We start from the raw sequence: 22,059 nt of genomic DNA on the forward strand, positions 1-22,059 counted from the left end.
GTGATGTTTGTATAGGCCACAGCCCATGGAGAATTAGCTCGTAGATTTAGAAAAGCACTGAAGAAGGACCAAACTCAACATTAAGATTGTTGAAAAGCCAGGGACCTCCATCAGATCACAACTATGTAGGACATACCTCTGTGAGAATACCATATGCACCAATGATAACTGCATGGTATGTAGGATATGCCCTAGCATTAACTGTAGAACTCGAAATATAGTTTACAGTATAAGATGCATAGAAGGCGCTTGTAAAGACATGAACATGACGTACATGGGGGAGACATCTAAGAGAATTGCAGAACAACTAAATGAACATATGACAACAAAAAACAGTCCTCCATACTCTACTGCCAAAGAACACCATGGAGGCAATTTGGGTCAACTTGACATCCACATCTTATCCAAGCACCCAAAAGACCCAACACTCACACAAATACGGGAGTATGTCCTTATAAATGAAACTTCTCCAATACTAAATGGGAAATATGCTTAGTAGATATCATACCCCCATACCCACAGTTTACACAAGTAGAGTTGAATAGTTATTGGGCAGTTATGTAGATAGGTGTGTGTGTGGGGGTATATATGTGTATAAGCACATGTATGTAAGCATATGGATATGTAAATAAACAGATCAACATACAGACGGATAAGTAAATAGTTTTATATTAACAGATAAGAACACATACACAAATGGAGACTGAAACACATGACCATATATACACACACTACTTCACACAAGGACACATATGGAGACATGTGACCACACATATGGAGATGCACATCCATACATACAAACATGGTACACAGTTGCAAAACACACACACACACACACACAAGGAGACAGAGGTGCATATATATATATATATACAAACACACGCACACATACATACATAAAAAATACACAAACATGGACATGCAAGCACATGAATATGTAGAATACAAACATACAGATGCACATACATACATACATATGCATACACACACATGCATACATACATATTTGTTTACAACTCATATGGTATATCAAGGCAAAACAGCCCAACCACACACACACACACACACAATAGGCTTCTTTCAGTTTTCATCAACCAAATTCACTTACAAGGTTTTGGTCAGTCTGTGGCTATACTAGAAGACACTTGTCCAAGATGTCTCATAGTGCAGAGACTGAACCTGAAACCAAGTGGTTGTAAAGCAAACTTCTTACCACACAACATCTACACCTATTCCCACAGTCAACAATATAAAACTAAACAAAATGTACTTTATATTGAAAAATCTTTTATCACCAAAGATTAAGTGCATTAGCTCCCAAAATTGTAATCTTTATTTAGTGGAAAATTCCTCGGACCCAAGTATCTGTATACAAAGCTACTTCATACAATACAGTCACAACCACCTTTTGCTTTTAAATTTTTTGTTTTAAGTAGTTTAAAATATCTTTTTGGCTTTATAGGCACTTAAGAATTTAGTGCCAGCATTGTTTTCATCACTGGCTTAGTAAAAATTTGCATAGCATGACATTTTTGTATTACAAATCAGAAGGAATATTTGCTATCAAGATGTACAACTTATATATATATATTTGCTAATTTAGTAGTCTGTGTTCTTTATTTAAAATAAGTGACTTGAACAAGAAAAAAAAAAGCAAAAGATTTCTTTGTTTCAAATAAAGTTGAGAACTTGCAAATGCAGTATATAATATATTTTCATCTCAACACAGGTAAATGTTTAACTCTTTAGTATTCAAACCGGCCAGATCTGGCCTCTAACACCTACCCTACAATGTCATTCTAAAAATATACAATCACATTATTGAAATTTCAAAGCTAAGAGATAAGGCTTAATTGAAAACCATGTGGATAAATAGGCATTACATTTGATAGAGTGATCTGAAAACTAAAGAGTTGAACATTAAAAGAAAAAAACTACTGAAAATTGAAGGATATTCTAATAACGAAATTTTAAGAGTAATATTGAAAAACATTTGGATTGTACATAGAGCATCTTGGAAAGTAATACTGAAAAATTATTTGTGTTAATGAAGTAATTTGCTGTACCAAGCAAAATCTGCACATTATTTAAAATCTGGAATTATTTTTGAATAGTTAATTCTTCCTTATTAATTTCTCTAGACTAAGGTGCAGTCATATTGACCTTTGTATAGTATTTGTGCTTATGTTATAGACTCATAAGGGATGAAAGGCAAAGTTGAATGTAGCAGGATTTGAACTCGGAGTGATTGCAGTCTTTTCCCTTGACACCTTATCTGTTAATTCACTGATGTAATTCATTCAAATATTTATCAAACAAGAGATTGGATAGATGAATAATGAAAAACGTTTTTGAGGGAATTATTAATATATATTCATAAGTGCAATTATTTTTTTTCCTTTTTGCTAATTAACAAAAGCACATAGTCAATAAAATGGTTACATGGATGCCAAAATATTACTAATAGTTATTTTGTTCAACTCAAAATAAACCTGGCGATTTTTGAATTCCAAATTGGGAAAAACTAAAACAAAACACCCAAAAAAAGGGGTGCATTTTATATGGTGCTCTATTGTTTTAGCTACCTCAACTATATGAGATCTTAGGAATAACCAAACTAATGTAGAACTAACTAGAGAACAGTAAGAGTTAGGAGAGTGACAAGTATATGAATACCAAATATTGTTAGGGCAAAATTTGAAGACTTTTCAAGTAGTGCATCGAGAAATTCAACTTTGTATAACACATCTCCCTTCAAGCTAATCTCAAGTTGTGAATTATAGTACTACCATACCCATATGGTACCAGTTCACAATGAGATGCTTCAGGGCCATTTGAAATTTAAGAGTTTATGAATGATTGTCTCTTACAGTCGGCTAACAGCAGCTCTTTGTCAAGGTTATTACTGACATAAGTGATGCTGAATGGCTTAAACCAGAAATTGAAACTCATCTTACTGGGAGCTGACTGCTTATTATTGCTTATCAATCAAATCAGAAATAAATAAGTAGGGCATTTGGAATAAAACATTAACAACTTTTGATATAACAATGTATATGAAATGATTCCAATTAGAAGAGATTCAAGTAGGGTTGTTGGATCAGTTCACATAAAACTTACAATAGCATTATGGGATATATCAATATTCATTAACATAAAAAAACTATAGGTTATCAAAAATAATAGTAGATTACTGTTTACTAATTAAACTATCATCACAAAATAAATACAAACAATAATATAAGCATCTCCCCTTAAAAACAAAAATAAAGTTGAAATTCTAAAGGAATCTTACTCGTTGGTTTCTCCGGAGCTGGTTTCTGCAAACCCCAAATAGGTATGTCTCCTCCACTTTGTACTTTCTTGTACAAGACGCTATTATCACAGATTTCATTGTCATCATTTGTGCCGTTCTTTGTTGCGTGGAGATTCAAAGATTTCCCTCTTCCTCCAGTTGTGCTAAAATTGAAGATAAAAAAAAAGAAACTTACTAATGTTGGTTTACCTATTTTTAATACCAACCCAGCCAAAACAACCTACAATCAAGTGTTTATACTTAAATTAAAATCTCAATCAAAATTGTATAATAACATGAATAATAATATGTTAGTCAACAACAGCCATAATGAATATATAAAGTTACACAAATTTTCACAAACTTTGATTACAATAAAAAAAAAATTGAAACACTTTGGTAGTCTATGCATTGGAAATATAATGGTTAAGTAAGAAATTTTAAATGGAAAAAAATTACAGCCATGGTAAGAAACAAAGGATCATCAGCTTAATTATTAATCCTGGTCATGAAAAAAGGAGACAACACAAAATTTTAGTTAAAATTATTTAGAAACAGAATGGTATGGAAGTATACTTTGGGAAGTTAATCTAATTTTGGATGTACAGTAACATAGCTAGATATGTTCACATGTCAGTCTTATTAGAACTCCTCAGTGAAGTATATCCTTTACTTGTACAACCAAAGATCAATCACATGATGGAGAGTTATAGGAATTCTTAGTGAACAATTAGTTGGGATGATAATTTAGATATAGTCACAAAAGAGTTATCAGACTCTCAACCAGTGTTGCACTTTATTGATTTTTTTAATTAAAGCTAAGGCTGTGTTTGAGGGGTGAGAATAGTATTGGAAATAGAATCAACCAATTATTAATACTTATTGATAAATCTATTACTGATACAGTTACTTATTTCTTTGAGCAATTTTTTTAGGATGTGGGTGATATAGTTAATGAAATCAATAAATCAGTGTTTTTATTTCATCAAACCCAGAGGAATTGATGAAAGAACATAATAAGACTTTAGAATTCCAGAAATCCCATGTTAATCTTTTTCAAAGTACACAAAAATAATCAACAAGTTGGAGCTTATAAGAATATATATTTTCTTCAGCATTAAGAAGATGAAAGATAAGTCTCCTCCTGGATAAGAGTTTAGTCTGGGTATCTTTCTAAATTCAGGATTGCAAGGGAACAAATCACTCATGAATTCTACAGTACTGTTGTTGCTATTGCTGCCTGCAGTAATTAACTATATTTTCTACACTATCTGCTGTGCTAGTTTAAAATTAGGTGAAGTCAACTGTTAATAGTTAAGTGTCTTGACTACCAACAGTGCTGGTGATAGGAGATGAACCACTGCCCTTTGGTTTTACACTATCCAAAATGACTTGGTTACCTTCCTTCTTTAAAGGTAGACCAGAAGTAATATGCTTCAATTAACATACAAAACTATGGAATGCTCAGGCTAGTATCTCTTTGATTATAGAGCCTGCTCAATCAACCACTCATTTAACCAATGATGATGATGATGACAATGACTGTATTGTTTACAAATTAAAATATTAGAAAAATTTTAAAAAATTGAAATATAAAGTATATTTCCCCTCTTTTAACTATCTCTAAGAGGCACCAAAAGTATTAGGTCATGTGTTTGAGGAGATTGTTTACTAATTAAAATATTACCAATTATATATATATATATATATATATATATAAACATAATATATTCTCTCTTTTTCTTTTACTCTCTTTTAGTTGTTTCAGTCATTTGACTGCGGCCATGCTGGAGCACCGCCTTAAGTTGAGCAAATCGACCCCAGGATTTATTCTTTGTAAGCCCAGTACTTATTCTATCGGTCTCTTTTGCCGAACCGCTAAGTGACGGGGACGTAAACACACCAGCATCGGTTGTCAAGCAATGCTAGGGGGACAAACGCAGACACACAAACACACACACACATACATATATATATATACATATATACGACAGGCTTCTTTCAGTTTCCGTCTACCAAATCCACTCACAAGGCATTGGTCGGCCCGGGGCTATAGCAGAAGACACTTGCCCAAGATGCCACGCAGTGGTACTGAACCCGCAACCATGTGGTTGGTTAGCAAGCTACTTACCACACAGCCACTCCTGCGCCTATATATATATGTATATAAACATAATACTTTTTCCTTTGGCATTCTTTAAAAACAAATTACATTACATAAGACTGTATTGGCACATAATTATTTTTGTTATAGTCTGTTAAGATATTCTTAGAGTTTTTATATCATATGAAGGAGCCATATATTCTAACTGGAGAAGAACAACATTATGCAACACATCCTCTGACTAAATGAAAAATTAGAATACCTTAACTTCTCTTTTCCCAAACTCCAAGGAATCTTGACATATTGATGCAAAAAAAAAACATATTTATCATACATCATATATGATGTTTCATGTAGAAATATAGAAAAATAATTTTTGTCATAAATAATTATGATAATATCTAAAGGCTTAGACATCAAAGTGATAATACTGATGTTCACTGGCTAAGAATTTTGTATTTTCAATCCATACCAGCATGGAAACAGATACCCTCTCTATGTAGTTGATCAACCATTTAAAAAATATCAGTCAAATCTCCCTGAAATTATAGCTTACTATTGTATAAAAGGAAGGACTCATTAAATATTGTTTGTAGTCTTGAATATGCAAGCAAAAAATGGGATTGGTTACAGCTGAAATGCCTTTGATTATATAAATTTAACTATAGGTATATAAACTTTTCCTAATAAGAAATATTGACAGCCTATGTCAAAATTTCAAACAGGTTAATATTCTTAATATTCTAGGAGAAAGCAATGAAGATGAAAATGAATACACAGAAAAAAATGGCAACATAGAAATGATACCATCCTACCAATCTACCACTGTGAAACCATTGCAAATTCCAATCTATACATAATATAATCAGTGAAAACAACAGAAATATTGATTATGTGGCTTAAATAATTGAGAGAAATTTTCCAACCAACATCAAATAGATTGGTTACATTCAATAATTCTGGTAAGGCTGGCGCTTTTTGGTCTTTATGGATGAATCAAATAGACTTTGGGAACAGTGATGCACAGATTAGATAGACATTCTGAATATTGATGCATGGATAGCAGAAGAAATGTCTGAACACAATCAGTATGACTGCAATGCGTACAGCTTTTGCACATCTGCAAGCCAGAAAGACCATACACTATCATTTAATACTACATTGATTTATTATCATCATTATCACCAGATACAATGCTGACAAAATAAGAACCAGTGAAATACAGAAGGGTTGATTCAATTAACTGTACAATGCAAAATCTATCAATAAAAATGATGATGACGATGATAATTCTTTCTACTGGAAGTACAAGGCCTCAAATTTTGGGGAAGGGATTAAGTCGATTATATCGACCCCAGTGTGTAACTTATTTAATTGACCCTAAAAGGATGAATTTCATCCAGCGTGCTGATGATTCTACCAGCTTGCTGTCTTAATAATAATAATAATAATGATAGACAGTAGGAAATACAAACAATAACATAAGAGCTACAGCTCAAACTAAAGAAGAATCTAAAGGCAAAAATAATAATGGCGCTTCCAATAAGAAAGGGACAACTGGTGCCAGCGATTTAAGTGTGAGAAAGAGAGAGAAAGAAAAAGTGAGTGAGTGAGTGAGAGAGAGAGAGAGAGAGAGAATACTGAAGTGTCTTAAAATGATCCTACATAAAGAGAAAGTGACATAGTGCATTGTCTACCATAGACAGATTGTAATAAAATTCATTACAAAATTTTGTCATTAAAATTGTTTCTGCAGCAATAAGAGTGGCCACTTCATCAGAGAGCTAAATTTGCAAAATAACTGTCAGAAAATACATAACCAAAGAATATTGATATAATAAGAATTAATTATCAAAGGGAAAAGAAAGCAAAAAAAAAAGAAAGAAAAAAATGAAAAATATTCCAATCACTATGTCTGTATTTCTGATGCTAGAGTTACGACTTAGCAGCAGCAGAAATAAAAAACCATTGCTCATAAAGGGTCATGTGTGAGTTTGTATGTGTGTATACATATATGGTAGTGGATCATTGTTCTTCAAGAAGTTGGATTCGGTTGTTCAGTTGAGTTACTTACTCCTGAATTAACTTGTAAATAGCTGAGCATTCCACTAACATGTGTATCATTTAACAGAAATCTCTGTCAAAATCCATGTGAAACTGTGACAAAGCTGTAGATTTTGAATTACTAGTACATTTTTGCTCACAAGATAAATGTTAATCAAGGCTATAGAAAGTGACATTTGCCCAAAACGACACACAGTGGGATCAAACCTGAGACTTTGATTATGAAGCAAACTTAAGTATTTGGCCACACTGTTCTACTCTGTTTGTCATCATCTGAACGTGGCAGATGCCAGCGCCGCCTAGGCTGGCTTCCGTGCCGGTGGCACGTAGAAAGCACTATCCGAATCGTGGCCGATGCCAGTGCTGCCTTGACTGGCTTCTGTGCTGGTGGCATGTAAAAAGCACCATCTGAATCGTAGCCGATGCCAGCGCCGCCTTGACTGGCTTCCGTGCTGGTGGCACGTAAAATGCACCAATCCGATCATGGCCGCTGCCAGCCTTGTCTGGCACCTGTGCAGGTGGCACGTAAAAAGCACCCACTACACTCACAGAGTGGTTGGCGTTAGGAAGGGCATCCAGCTGTAGAAACACTGCCAGATCAGACTGGAGCCTGGTGCAGCCTTCTGGCTTCCCAGATCCCCGGTCGAACCGTCCAACCCATGCTAGCATGGAGAACGGACGTTAAACGATGATGATGATGATGATTTAGTGTCTGATTTCCAAGCTGGCATGGGTTAGACATACAAACATACTTGCATATATACACATTTACACTTAAATCTTTTCAAAATGTCAATTAACACTAGAAGCACCAATAGTTTTTCATAACTTTCAAGGACCAAACAACCATTTGAAGTATGGTTTTCATACTTTAAATTTAATTGATTCTAGAAAAAATAAGGCTAATTTAGAAGGCAAAAACCTTCAAATTGTTTTGATAAGTTAACACTGAAGTAAATGTTAAAACCTACTGAGATGATCCTAAAACCTGATTTCAATTCTAAAGTCAGAAATATTGCAGTGTTTATATACTGCAAAATTCAGAGAGGGGCATTCACAAACAAGTAGGTAGGAAAATAAACAAGTAATACAGGGTGTTCAAAAAGTCCCTCTGCAGGGGATGCTTTTCATCTTGTGCATCACCATGATGCTACTTCAAGAGTTTTTCAGTAAACAGATTATTTTGAAGGGACTTTGGCTACCAAGATCACCCGATTTAACACCGCCAGACATTTTTTTTCTGGGAAGTAAGTAAAAGATCAGTGTACAGGAATCACCTGAAAACCATTAAATAGTTACTGCAGTAACAAGAGACTCTCTGTGTAGTTATTCAAAATGTTAGAAATGGTAGCCAAATATCTCTCAGATCAAGCCCCCCCCCCCCAACAGTTTTACAAAACAGAGGGACACACTGGACGATGTGGTCCTAGATACATTGCACCTTAATAGAAGGTGGGACGTTTCCAACTGGAATAACTTAGTCATAAGCCTGTGCAAATAGAACTGACTCAGGACTAAACAAGTAGTGGTAGTAGTAATAGTAGTAGTTGGAGGAGGAGGAGGCTGGAAGAAAACAGGGTTGAAACAGGATCTCAGGTCTGATATCAAGAAGAATTCTATTTGCTGAGAGAGTGGTATGTATGTAACTTGAAGACCCAACACATTCAACATGCCATTGGTTGTAGTGGCAAGAGTTAAAAGTTCACAGAGAGGTCTGCTGTCATGAAGAGTTTGAGATAAATGTTTCATAGTTTATCAATGAAGAATAACTGTTTACAAGACTTGAAGGATGGGCTTTTTCAAGTGATGGAACATTTTGTTTATCTAGATGACATTCAACCCCATAAACCAGCTAACAAGCCAGTCCCTTAATAAGACAGGAAGGGAATGAAGTTAGCACTTTACAATCAAGAGAATGAAGTCACTCTTGAAATGCACACATGCGCACACACACATATATACATACACATGCTACACAAATACCAGCCTGTGGTTGTTCATTATGGACCTCACTGTATACTTTCAATTATTGTGTATGCACATAAGTACATACATGCACACACATCTTTTGTCTTTTACTCGTTTCAGTCATGGGCCTGCAGCTGTGCTGGGACACTACCTTGTAGAATTTTAGTTGGATGAAACGACCCCAGTATCTATATTATTCTAAGCTTGATACCTATTCTGTTGGTCTCTTTTGATGAACTACAAAGTTACAGGAACACAAACACATAAAAACCAGTTGTCAAGTAGTGGCAGGCGACAAACACAGACTCAAAAACATACATACATTACACACACACACACACATACACTTGAAGGTACCAGACCTAGTGTTTAGAGTGATGCATTCACAATCACAAAATCATGGTTTTGGTTCTCAAACCAGTGATGCATTGTATTCTTGAGCAAAACATTTCCTTTCACATTACTCCAGTCCACTCAGCTGTAAATGGTAATCCAGTGTTGGACTAGCATTCCATTCACAGGGAATGTAGGCCTTTCCACGTAGCCAGAGGTGATGGCAGCATTCAAAAGCTACAGCAATACGAGGAAGTGCATTGTGACCAGCAGTGTATAACAATATCCAATAGTCTAGTCAATATGATGATATAGACACAGTAAGATTGCCAGCATCGGTCCGTTGCCAGCATCGCCTGGCCCCGTGCCGGTGACATGTAAAAGCACCATCCGTTCGTGGCCGTTCGCCAGCTCTGTCTGGCACCTGTGCAGGTGGCACGTAAAAAACACCCACTACACTCGCGGAGTGGTTGTCGTTAGGAAGGGCATCCAGCCGTAGAAACACTGCCAGATCTGACTGGGCCGCCTGACGAAGCCTTCCAGCTTCACAGACCCCAGTTGTGATACATGTTTCATCAATGGAAATAACTACTCAAATACAACAATAATATGAGAAATATTTAGATTGATAAATGACATTGATAAAGATGATATTTCCATAATTATGATAAATGAAAACAATTATTTATAAGATAGCACATGAAACAATCAGTTTTTATGAGCATTCTCATATGATTCAATCCCTAATGAAATGCCAACAGATCCTTGAAAAATACCACCTGTTTTGTTTTTCCATGATAATGCTAACTAAGTACATTACATTTTTAAAATTTTACATTCTCACTCATTTTCAATAATCCACATTTACACACTATCTCCATCTGGCTCACAAAAGATTGTTCTTGTATGAACACATTCAAATCCAGCTCATTAAAATATTGTTTTACCAATTTTCCACTTTTCTTTATGCTTTTAACTCTGAATATTGAAGAGGTTCCTGTGCTTTTTAATCATATTTTGAAGCAATGTGAAATTTGCAAATAAGCTCAAATGTAAATATTGCTATAAATGTAGCTAATGAAGTAAAAAATCTCTTGCATAGAAAAAAATAATGGACAAATTCATCCTTGGGAACTGAACCTTGCACCTACCATAGACCAGCAGCTGTTTGGTTTACAACAGACCTAAATTAAAATATGATTGAAGATGTTTAAGCTCCAAGCCAGACTTGATCCAGCAGCCCTATGACCAAAAGCATTTTAGTTATAAACATTAGAGTCTAAGAAGTGGTTATATCTGGACACAAGTTGACTTCCACCAAACAATTTATAAATTCTCCAGGCCTAACATGTCCAAACTCGGACATCTGAAGTTCCAAATGAGATATTGTTGAAATATCTAAGTATGTCAATGATATCTAGTACAACTGACAACAAATGAAACTCAAGTGATGCAACGTGCTCCAGACTAGACAGGTGTTGCTTTCTTATCACTTCAACTTCATGTAGCAATAATAGTATATAGAATGACACACCTACTTTCACTAATGAATCTTAAGGTACACCCTCAAATCCATTTCAAGCATTTCTTTGAGTTTTTAGGAAAAACAGTTTATTCTACACTGATCTGTCCACTTGGTATTACAGTAGAAACAGGTACCAGAAAAATTCTCTAGAAATATCATTGTTGATAGACATAGGACCCAGCCTAAAGGAAGATCTAATTTCTATCAGTTTAAGCCATGAAACCAGTGCTATAGCTGTTGCAAGTATTTTGAAGACTGAAAAGTATTTCTACTGAGTGAAGTATAATAATAATAATAATAATAATAATAATAAAAAAACACAGAAGAGAGAGATAGAGGAGGAGAGGGGGAGAGACAGAGAGAGGTATGTTGATGTACCATAAGAAGAAACATCTAACATTTTGGATAGGGGTATTTACTAAAAAATGAATGGGAGTTAGGAAGTTGAGACAAAAAAAGAATATGGACCACAACAGAGCTGGTTTTGGCTAGAGCTCCAATTACGCGTGACCTTATCAGTAGAGGTGGTGCTGTAAAGATCAGGGAAACCACCATAACTATTCTCCTTTTCTTCATGCTATATAATAGTAATAACATATACAAAAAGAAAAAAGAAAAAAAGAGTAAAAATGATTTATTCCAATATTTACATAGCTCCTCTATTGCCTAGTCAGGTTCAAAAACCTAGCTGGTTAATAGTAATGAAGTACAAAGACCCATTTTTCCCCAAACATTGTGTATGGAGTAGGGTACTGCATGCAATTTCTTAATGAAAGATAAGAAAGAGGAAGATAATTAGATGTATATATGACTATTGGTGTGAGAGTAAGCAGGTCCCGTGTGGAATATATAATTACGGCAATATATTTAGATTAATTATATATATATATATATATATATATATATACATATATATATATATATATATACATATATACATACATACACACATACATACACACACACACACACACACATATATATACACCTATGGATAAAAAATGTCTATGTTTGAGTGTATATATGTGTGTATATACATGTATTTAGTGCTCGTGTGTGTGTGTTTCTATCTAAATGCCTGTGTTTGTATGTGTATGTGCACATGGGAGAGAGAAAGAGAGAGAGAGAGCAAGAAAGGCTGAATGACAGAAGAAAGGTCATATGGAAAATACATCAATATCAATGAGAAAAAAAGCAAACAGATTTCCTTCCTCCACCCCACACTTGTGTGTGAGAGAGAGGGGGGATGGGAGGGGAGAGAGAGATCAACCAAGTTCATCAGGATTCAAGTTACAGATCTGTTTACACAAAATCACACAACCTCTACCCACCAGTCTTGACCAACTAAAGATTGTCCCCTGCTCCCTTTAAGATAAATTTTCAGTGCGACTCAAGTTACGCACATAGTTTTACCTACCAACAAAATTTTCACAAAATACATCTTGAGATTCACCTCAAATAGTAAAACAGTAATGGAGTCAAAAATATATACATTAAATAATTCCTTAGCTATGGTGTGTGTTTGCAAAAAACCTTAAGACCCTCTTGTATTATCATTCATGCAATAAAAGGTACCATAAGACATACACAGCATAGTTAGCTACTTTCTTTCTGAGATGAAGGGATACTGACAAAGATAGAGACAAAAGAATTCAGGGAGATGGAGATAAAGGACTTTGGAGAGAGGTCTGGTCAGAAGAAGAACAGGAACAGGTTGCACAGCAAGATGAGAAGCCATAGTATATAGTGTAGGTGACAAATCTAAGAGAGTAGTAACTTAATAAGAACTGATACAGAACAGAAGGGTCTCCTGCAGAGAACAACTTCTATAGTGACAGTATCATGATAAAATCTCACAACATATTCTGTAAAGTGGTTAACATCCAGACACAGAAGTCATGCTATTAAAAACAGAATGTATGAGCAAGATAGACTGCACAAGCCACACCATTTAGCAGAGAAATAACTCTATGTAAGAACATACAGAGAAGATGGGACTTTTCAGTTTTGAATGGGAAAATGCCTTCAAAGTTGAAAAGGTGATAAAATGCACCCAGTTCACACAATAAGATATACACAACAGCTGAGGCCTGGGTTCACTAACATTTTGTTAGTATAGTTTGGTAGACAAACATTGTGTTGCAGCCCATTGTGTGTGTGTGTGTCTTTTGTTTTATACTGGCAAAGGCTGTAAAACTAGTGCTCTTGAATGCCCACCAAATTTACAGTTGTTCCCTCATCACTCTCACAATCAGAGATGCAATGAACCAGTGACTGCCCTACTGGAAGCTATTCATAACTAAAATGCAATATAAAAATAAAAACAATATTTAGAAATGGTGTTTTATGGTACTCCAGAAGCACCAATGTTTTAACAGTTTGTCATAAAAAGAAAACTAAATGTCATCATTCAATGCAGCTCATTACAATGTTAGAAATTCTATACAGTAAAAAAGAGGAATCTATAACTGTTAGCTTTTTGACAGCTGATAACAACTAATTAGTCTTTTGAGAAGTGGAGTGTAAATATTGATTCTTTACCCAGTCATAAGATCATAAATTATAGTGGAGAAAAATAGAATTAGTATGATGTCCATATGTTTGTTGGTAGACATATATCTGTAACCTAACCAAAAGTGTCTGTCAAAGATTAGGTTCTCTTTTCAAGATCAGAAACTATTTCAGCTCTGAACACTGGCTGACACTATTGTTAAGTATGCCTGCTCCATACTGAAGTACTCCTCACATAACTTGATATCAATGATGCAACACATCTTAGATTGCATCCCAATTATAAGCCATTCAACAACTTGCTTCAAACATGGATCTATTGCTGCTGTTGCTGCTGCTGCTACTACTACTACTACTACTACAGTTTCTGTTCATATGAACAAGCAAGCTGCATACTATGTCATGTACTTACTTTTCCTCCTTTTATCCCATTCTCAAAAACTTACACCAAACCCTTCACTCAAATGTTATTCCTGGAGCTTTGATCTCACAAAACTCCCTACCCTGTTCATGATTCCCCTCCCTATATATATCACATCATGCAGGAATTTAAGCCAAACAGAAGCTGTATCAACCTCAGTGGTATGGGGAAGCCTTCACAAGAAATGGACATTACTCCCCTCTCCTTTGACTAAATTATAAAACAAGAGTAGCAAAAATGAAGTGAATTGGTTTTGAAGTTTCTACGTGGTTGGATGAACACTTTCACATAGTGCATCCTATCAACTTAACTCAAGAGTAAGTTCTCAGGGTCACTGCAGTTGACAGAGCTAAAAGCAGACAAAAATGTCACTACCAGCAGCTTACACTACAGGAGACAAGTTTCTGTAACAACAATTTTTAACTTAGGTGCAAAGCCACAAATTTAGATGGAAGGTACAGTGGATGAAATAGACTCTAGTACTTCATTGATCACAGAAGGATGAAAGGCAAAGTTGACTTTAGTGGTATTTGTGCATACAACCAACAGCCTATTGGACCTATTACTACAATATGAAAGATAGTCTGATCCATATCTTCTGATCTCACCTACACAATCCTTCTCAATATTTTACGCAGACCCCCTACATAGACAGGATATTCCTGCACTTGGTTATTAACATATGGAGCAAACATATGGAAGTTGCAATTATAATCATTTTAGTTGATGAAATACAAACTTCCACAAACATCTGTGACTGTCTTTCTTGTAACTGTAGTAAACCAATCAAACCCCTTTCAGTTCAAATGCCAAATATCTAAATACATTTTATGAAAATTTTTTTGAAATTAGAAAGGTCAAGATATGAATCCCAGAATTGCAGAATTTTAACTTGAATAATCTGTCTTTATTTAAATTTGCATGTAGTTTGGGTGTTTGGCTAACAATCACAATGCCATGGGTTTGATTCTTGAACCAGGCAGCATGTTGTGTCCTTAAGCAAAGCACTTATTTCAAATTTCTTTAGCCTACTCAGCAGTAAATGAGCACTAACTAGGTGTTGATGTATCTCCCCCCCCCCTTTCTCCCTCCATCTGCCCCTCCCTCCACCTTCAACTCTCACATTCTGGATGTGCTGCTGGGCCAAATGTGAGGGGACTGAGAAGGTGTCCATGTCTGCTTACACCTACAGAGGTACCTAAATTAGTGAGAACATAGTATGTGTTATAGGAGTCACACTTGCTCTTGAGTGATGGCTTATACTGTACTGAACTTTGCATGCTGAATAAGTGAGTTAAATAAATATCTGCTTTTCACTGCTTACTACACCAAAAACTATACGAAATGCAACTGGGTTAGGTGAAATTCTATTCCTTTGATTGTTAAACATGTAAGTTTTCTCTTGGAGTTTTAATCTACTAGCTGAATTGAAATTATATATATTTAAATTCCTTATATAGAAATGCTTCTTATTTGCTGTCTTTAAATTTTTGGCAGGAGAAAACACTGTTTTTGGTGTACATGCACCAGTTGCTTTGGAAAAGGCATAGAAAAGAACTAAAAGGGTTTCTTTTCAAGGAATAGTACCCTAATAAATCTAAAGATCCACATTTGGGATCAAGATTTGCCAGTACAGATATTTTCTAGCATTAGCAGAAGCTCCCAAAATCAGTACTTAACTAGTATTAGAGAGCCTCTACACAGGCAACTGACCTGTGAGAAATAGCAGCAACCAAAAGATTCTTCAAATCACACCATAGTACTTTTTTTTCTAAAGTAAAAAACAATCAATTGGATATTGTGGAGCTGGTTGCTCTGTACTCAGAGAAAAGACAGGATGATTGTAACTGAAATGCCTTTGATTATAGGTCTGCTCAATCAGGACTAATTTGGGGGTAAACAACAATAACACCAGAAGCATTAAAGATAAAATTGATAACAGAACTTGGAATCAAAAAGCATAACATGACAGTCTGTTGAGAATTTTTTGTTTGTCTAATGCTCTACTAACTTTGCCATCCACATAATAATAATTGTATCCTTTCTCTTTAAGGTGTGTGAAACTCCTTTTTAGAGTATTGGTTGAATAGATAAATCATACCTTGCAGGGCCCTTATCTGATACAAAAAGCATTTAGCAACCTCCAAAATGAGACAAGATGGAAAGAGAAGATGGTTTCTACACATTTTTACAAGGGGGAGGGGTTAGTTAAATGGATAAGCATGATAACCAAACTATGGATGGAAGATAATATGTTAGACCCTAAATTGCCAGAGGGTCCTTCCAGTCAACTACACTTGGCTGAGCCAGAGATATTCTAGATAATTGTTTTATGTGTGTATATGTAAATTGTGTATCTCTATATGTAAACACCACACACACACACACACACACACACACACAATATTTGCTGGAGTATCAGAAATGTTTCCATCATTATATATTTGCTTGTGTATTTGATAAGTGTCATACCTAAACAGTTTGCACTGAAAAGTCCCCTCTCAGAAAGTGGGGGGAGGCAATATTTTGCAATATATAACCTGAAGATTAGAACATCTGTCTATGTGATGAGTGGGTAGTGTATTTTAAAGAAATGTCAAGTATCATTTCATTTTGAGGCATCCCACTCCTAAACCTTCTCTCGCCCATATTAGATGGATTTCTTTTACTTTATTTTGTACTGTGTGAGAAATGAGTTATTGTTATAAACAGAAGTTTCCTATTTTAAAAAGAGGTGAAAATGAGTGGGAGGGGGAGTGAGAGACTTGAGAGAAAATATGAATTCTTGAAAAGTTAATTTCATTTGGGAACAAATGGTAGTGTGTGAAAGAGAGAGACAGTTGGTAGAGTGTTAGGACAAAGTACATAGTGATCTTTGGTTATGTCCTTTTTACATCTTGTCACTATATACTCTTAAAGCTAGGTGCTCCAGCATAGCCGCAGTCCAATGACTGAAAGCAGGACACAAATAAAAGAGAAAAAATAGATGGCAAAACTTTTTGCTGCGTGGTAGGTAGTATGTAGAATGTTTGAGAGGGAACAGGGCCCCACCCCGATAAGAAAAAGAAATGGATGAAACAATAAACAATAAAGATGGGAAGAAGAAGCAGGGAGTAGTGTTGAGCAGGTACAGAAAACAGCTGGAAATGTTTAAGAGAAGTGTCTTATGTGGTGTGACAACACAAGTGACAAGACTGAAGATATATACACACACACACACACACGCACATACATAACATTAAGTGAAAAATAAAAAGGTTAACCAAGGAAAGTAGTTACTCATATCAGACACCCAAAAGTGCCTGTCTCTTGTAAATAAACTTTAGTTCTTCAATGTCTTTGAAAGATTCTAAAAGTACCAAGATCTACTGCTACCATTTAACTCTTTAGCATTTAAAATAGCCATATCTGGCCCAAATATTCTACCCTCTTTATGTTCTTAGTGGTTAAATCTAGCCTCTCACACCTATCTGACAATGTCGTTCTTAAAATAAACAATCACATCATTAAAATCTCGAAGCTGTGAGATAATGTATGATGAACTCAAAAGAATGCGAACAAATATTTATTACATTTGACAGAATAATCTGAATGCTAAAGGATAAGATGATAAAATAACAAAATGAATAAACAAATAAAAGATAATTATTTGGCTAAATTGCAATGCATTTGCAGAATTGACAGGGTGATGAAGAAAATACTTTGTGGTACTTAGCTACGTAACTGCATTCTGAGATCAAAACACACCCAAGTCAACTTTACTTATCTATCCAGGGTTGATAAAATAATGTGCCAGTTAAGATTGATATAACTGCCCATAACCCTCCCCCCAAGAAAAGTGAAACATTGTACCTGTTAGAAATCATTGCTAGAAATAATAATGATTGATTGATTGATTGATTGATGTAATGGCAGAGTCATTAAAAAGTTGGACGAAATATCAAATGGTATATGTTCTAGTTCATTAAATTCTGTGTTCAAATCCTTCTAAGATAAATTTCACTTTTCATTATTCTAGTGTTGATAAGTGGATGGATTAGTCAATGGTATTGACTCACCCATCATTTTGAAATTGTTGGCCTTGTGTTTCAATTAGAAACTTTTTTCCTCTCTAATTGAGAGAAAACATCACTGTAACACTTCTTTCAGCATTTACTGAAAGTGTTCAAAAAGAGCTTTGCAACTTTGAAATTGGTGATCAAATATTGAAAGTTTACAGTACATCAACCTAAAGGAGTAGCCATCATATATAAAGCTAGTAACTCTAATCATTGTTTATTGTTAGGTGTGGTTATAAAGATACAGCTATGTGCATGCAAATGATCTGGCTTCAATTTCAGTTGAATGGGAGTCAACCTTGCTGGAACAGTGAAAACAATAGCATTAGAAACAGTTCAATAGTAGAAAAAAATAACTATTTAGTTATTTTCTCTTTACCTGTCTACTTGCTTCTCTCATTCGATCTTAATGAACAATAACAATCTATATGTCGGAGAACATTGATTAACAATGTATTAATTGAACATGTTTTCTCTTATTGATGTGATGGTAAAGAGCATAGGGTATCAAAGAAAACAAGAAAATATGTAAGAAGTAATTTCTCTTTCCATGTTATACAAATACCATCAAATTGGAAAAAGAAATGTTTCTAACATTGGTACAAGTTTTGAAATTAAGGTGGTGGTGGTGATGGTAAATCAATCAAATCAGCCTGAGTATTTGATTAGTACTTTATTTTACTGACCCCAAAGAAATGAAAAGCCAAGTTGTTCTCAGAGGGATTTGACCTCAGAACATAAAGAGACATAACAAAATACTATAGAATAATAATTTCTTCTAACTTTAGAAGGCCAGAAATTTTAAGAGGAGGTAGCAAGTTGATAACATCAATCTCATTACTTCATTGGTACATTATTTTATTGACTCTGAAAGGATGAAAGGCAAAATTGACCTTGGTGGGATTTGAACTCAGAATGTAGCAACAGGCCGAAACCAATAAAAGATAAATAAATAAATAAAAAATGGGAGAAATGCTACTAAGCATTTTGTCTGGTGCTCTAATGATTCTGCCAGCTCACTGCCTTAAATAATATAAAATACTAACAACTAATATGTGTTCACATTGGACCAAAAAGAGAGTGCACTTAAACACACTCACAAAAAGGCTAAGAGTTTGGTTGAATATCTAAATGAAATTTCATCCAGTATTGAATAATTAATATCAGATTCCCACAGGAGGTATTCAGATACATTCTAACCCAGTTTTGCCTCATGTAACATGAATAAAAAAATAAGTAAATAAAAATAAAGTAAATAAATAAATGAATCAATAAAATTCACTATTTGGTAAAAAAAGGTTGTTAAAAGGGCAAATTTTACCTTTATTTACACAAATTAATGGGGTATATTATTTCTTAAGGTTTCTTCTTTTTCCCTTCTTATACTCCAACAAACACATATCCGCATACATATATACAAATAGAAATACATAGTATACTAAGATAGTCAATAGGTGCTGTTAACAGGGCATCTGTCCCATGCTAGTCTGGCAGTGTTTGGGCTGCTCCTGCAGGTGGTGAATATGATCAACATTAAACAAGTAATTTTGTTCCCAAAGAAAATTAGGTAGGTAGGCAGGTGGTGTGTGTGTGTGTGTGTGTGTGTGTGTGTGTGTGTGCGCGTGCGTGCGTGCGTGCGTGTGTGCACACCCTTTGTCTATCTTTGGCATCTATATGTGGGGCTATGGATCTGCACCTGGAAAGGTTTGCATTGATCTGTGTTGCTAGAGCAAGGTAAAATGATAGTGGACTGTATGAAAGACCAATAACTGCCAATGCAACAGGTCTCCCTTTTCCATGCTACTGATGATTTTCATCAAGGGAAGACAAGTACCAATACAGTTTGGTATTGGTGTCATTACAAGAGATGTCAAAACAAAGTTGACAATATGAGACTAGCTCGGGAACTCTAGTTTTTGATTTATAGTCACATAGATAGACCACAGTAAAATATAATTAGTGGTAAAAATCAAAGCAGACTTAGTGGGGTTTAAATGCAAAACTCAGATAGTTGGAACACATACAGCTAAGTATTTTGTACATATTCTTTACACTCAAAATTCAAATCTCATGAAGGTCAAATTTGCTTTCCTATCCTTCCAGGACTGATAAAAGAAAAAGAAAATCAGGCTTTGTACCAAACAAGTGCAGGCATACCCCAGTTTGCCTTTTTTTTGAGTGATGTCATTTCTAATTTTACATCATTTTCAATGAATTTAATGGAAAAACAAAACTGCAGCTTCAGTCAATTTATCTGACTTTACGTCAAGCACAGCAAAAATATTTAAAAGAATAAAAAAAGCAACTAAAAACTAATAGTGAAGAGGAAAATCAAATACAATACATGTTAGAATATGCATAAAGCATTTATTAAAACAGATATGAGCTGATAAATGTTTCTCATATTACTTCATTTTTGAATTATGCTGCATGTCTTGGAACCAGTGACAAACATAAGTTGAAGCATGCTTGTACTAGGATCAAATTAATATGTGCATATATTATATTATACTGGCTCTCTGTTGGATATGACAATGAGTGTTCCAGTTGATCTGATCAACAGAACAGCTAGCTTACTCTTGAAATTAACATGGAAGTGGCTGAATACTCCACAAATATGTATACCCTTAACGAAGCTCTCAGGGAGATCTAGCACGACAGAATGTGACAATGCTGGCCCTTTGAATTACAGGAGCAACTCATTTCTGCCAGCTGGGTGACCTGGAACCACTTGAAATAAAGTGTCTTGCTCAAGGACACAATGCCCTGTTAGGAATTGAACTCACAATGTGACGATCGTGAGCTAAATGCCCTAACTTCTAAGTCACATGCCTTCATGACATATATACATGTGCATGTGTATATGTTATACTAAAGATATAACTATGCTTAAATTTGATCTTTTCTTTTTGTTAAGGAGTTTTTATATTTACTTCCTTGTAAGTTTATTTGTTTAGTTTGGAACCTGAAGTTTTATCATAGTCCTCCAGTCAATAACGGAGGGATTCAAGGCAGGATGCCCTTGGGAGCTCCTCTATGCCGATGACCTTGCTCTTATAGCTTAATCACTACCTAAGTTAGAGACAAAATTCCAGATATGGAAACAAAGTCTAGAATCAAAGGGCCTTAGAGTTAACCTAGCAAAAACCAAAGTCATAGTAAGTAGAAAGGCAAACATATCATAAATCCACTCGGGTAGATGGTCCTGCTCAATCTGTAGAAAAGGTGTAGGCAGAAACTCCAAAAGATGCATTCAGTGTAAGCTTTGGACACACAAAACGTGCAGCAACAAAGGAAGGTTAACAGAGAAACTAACTTTTGTATGTGGAAGGTGCACAGGTATAATAAATGGTGAACATGTGTGGAAAATAGACTCCATCAACTACCAGGGTGGCAAGCTAGAAGTAGTAGATAACTTCCAGTATTTAGGTGACCAGGTTAGTAGTGGAGTTGGTTGTTCTGAGAGCGTAGCTGTGAGAATGAGATTAGGCTGGGCAAAGTTCAGAGAGCTCCTACCTCAGCTGGCAACAAAGGGCATCTCTCTCGGAGTGAAAGGCAGATTGTTTGATGCCTGCAGCTATGCTGCGTGGCAGTGAAACATGGGCTATAACAGCCAAGGACATGTATAGGCTTGAGAGAAGGGAAGGCAGTATGCTTCACTGGATGTGCAATGATAGAGTGTAAGCATCTTGAGAGAAAAGTTAGGCATAAGAGGCATCAGATGTGGTGTGCAAGAGAGACGACTGCACTGGTATGGTCATGTGATGTGTATGGACGAGG

At 35.2% G+C, this 22,059-nt stretch overlaps 1 protein-coding gene and 1 long non-coding RNA gene across 12 annotated transcripts in view; one reads left to right on the top strand and one right to left on the bottom strand.

Moving 5' to 3' along the window:
* The window catches only part of LOC115212426 (sorbin and SH3 domain-containing protein 1), a 504,251-nt gene that overhangs the window by 97,301 nt on the left and 384,891 nt on the right, over positions 1–22,059 (bottom strand). For all 11 annotated transcript variants that reach the window (XM_036503384.1, XM_029781340.2, XM_029781341.2 and 8 more), the window contains one exon: positions 3,296–3,459. In XM_036503384.1, coding sequence (XP_036359277.1) covers positions 3,296–3,459 — 164 coding nt within the window. The remainder of the gene's footprint in view (positions 1–3,295; positions 3,460–22,059) is intronic.
* LOC118763658 lies at positions 561–21,877 on the top strand. Its single transcript, XR_004999427.1, has 3 exons — positions 561–570; positions 1,607–1,611; positions 21,702–21,877. It is a non-coding gene; the product is annotated as an uncharacterized LOC118763658 (long non-coding RNA).

The sequence above is a fragment of the Octopus sinensis genome, linkage group LG5 (genome assembly GCF_006345805.1).
Source record: "Octopus sinensis linkage group LG5, ASM634580v1, whole genome shotgun sequence".
NCBI lineage: Eukaryota > Metazoa > Mollusca > Cephalopoda > Octopoda > Octopodidae > Octopus > Octopus sinensis.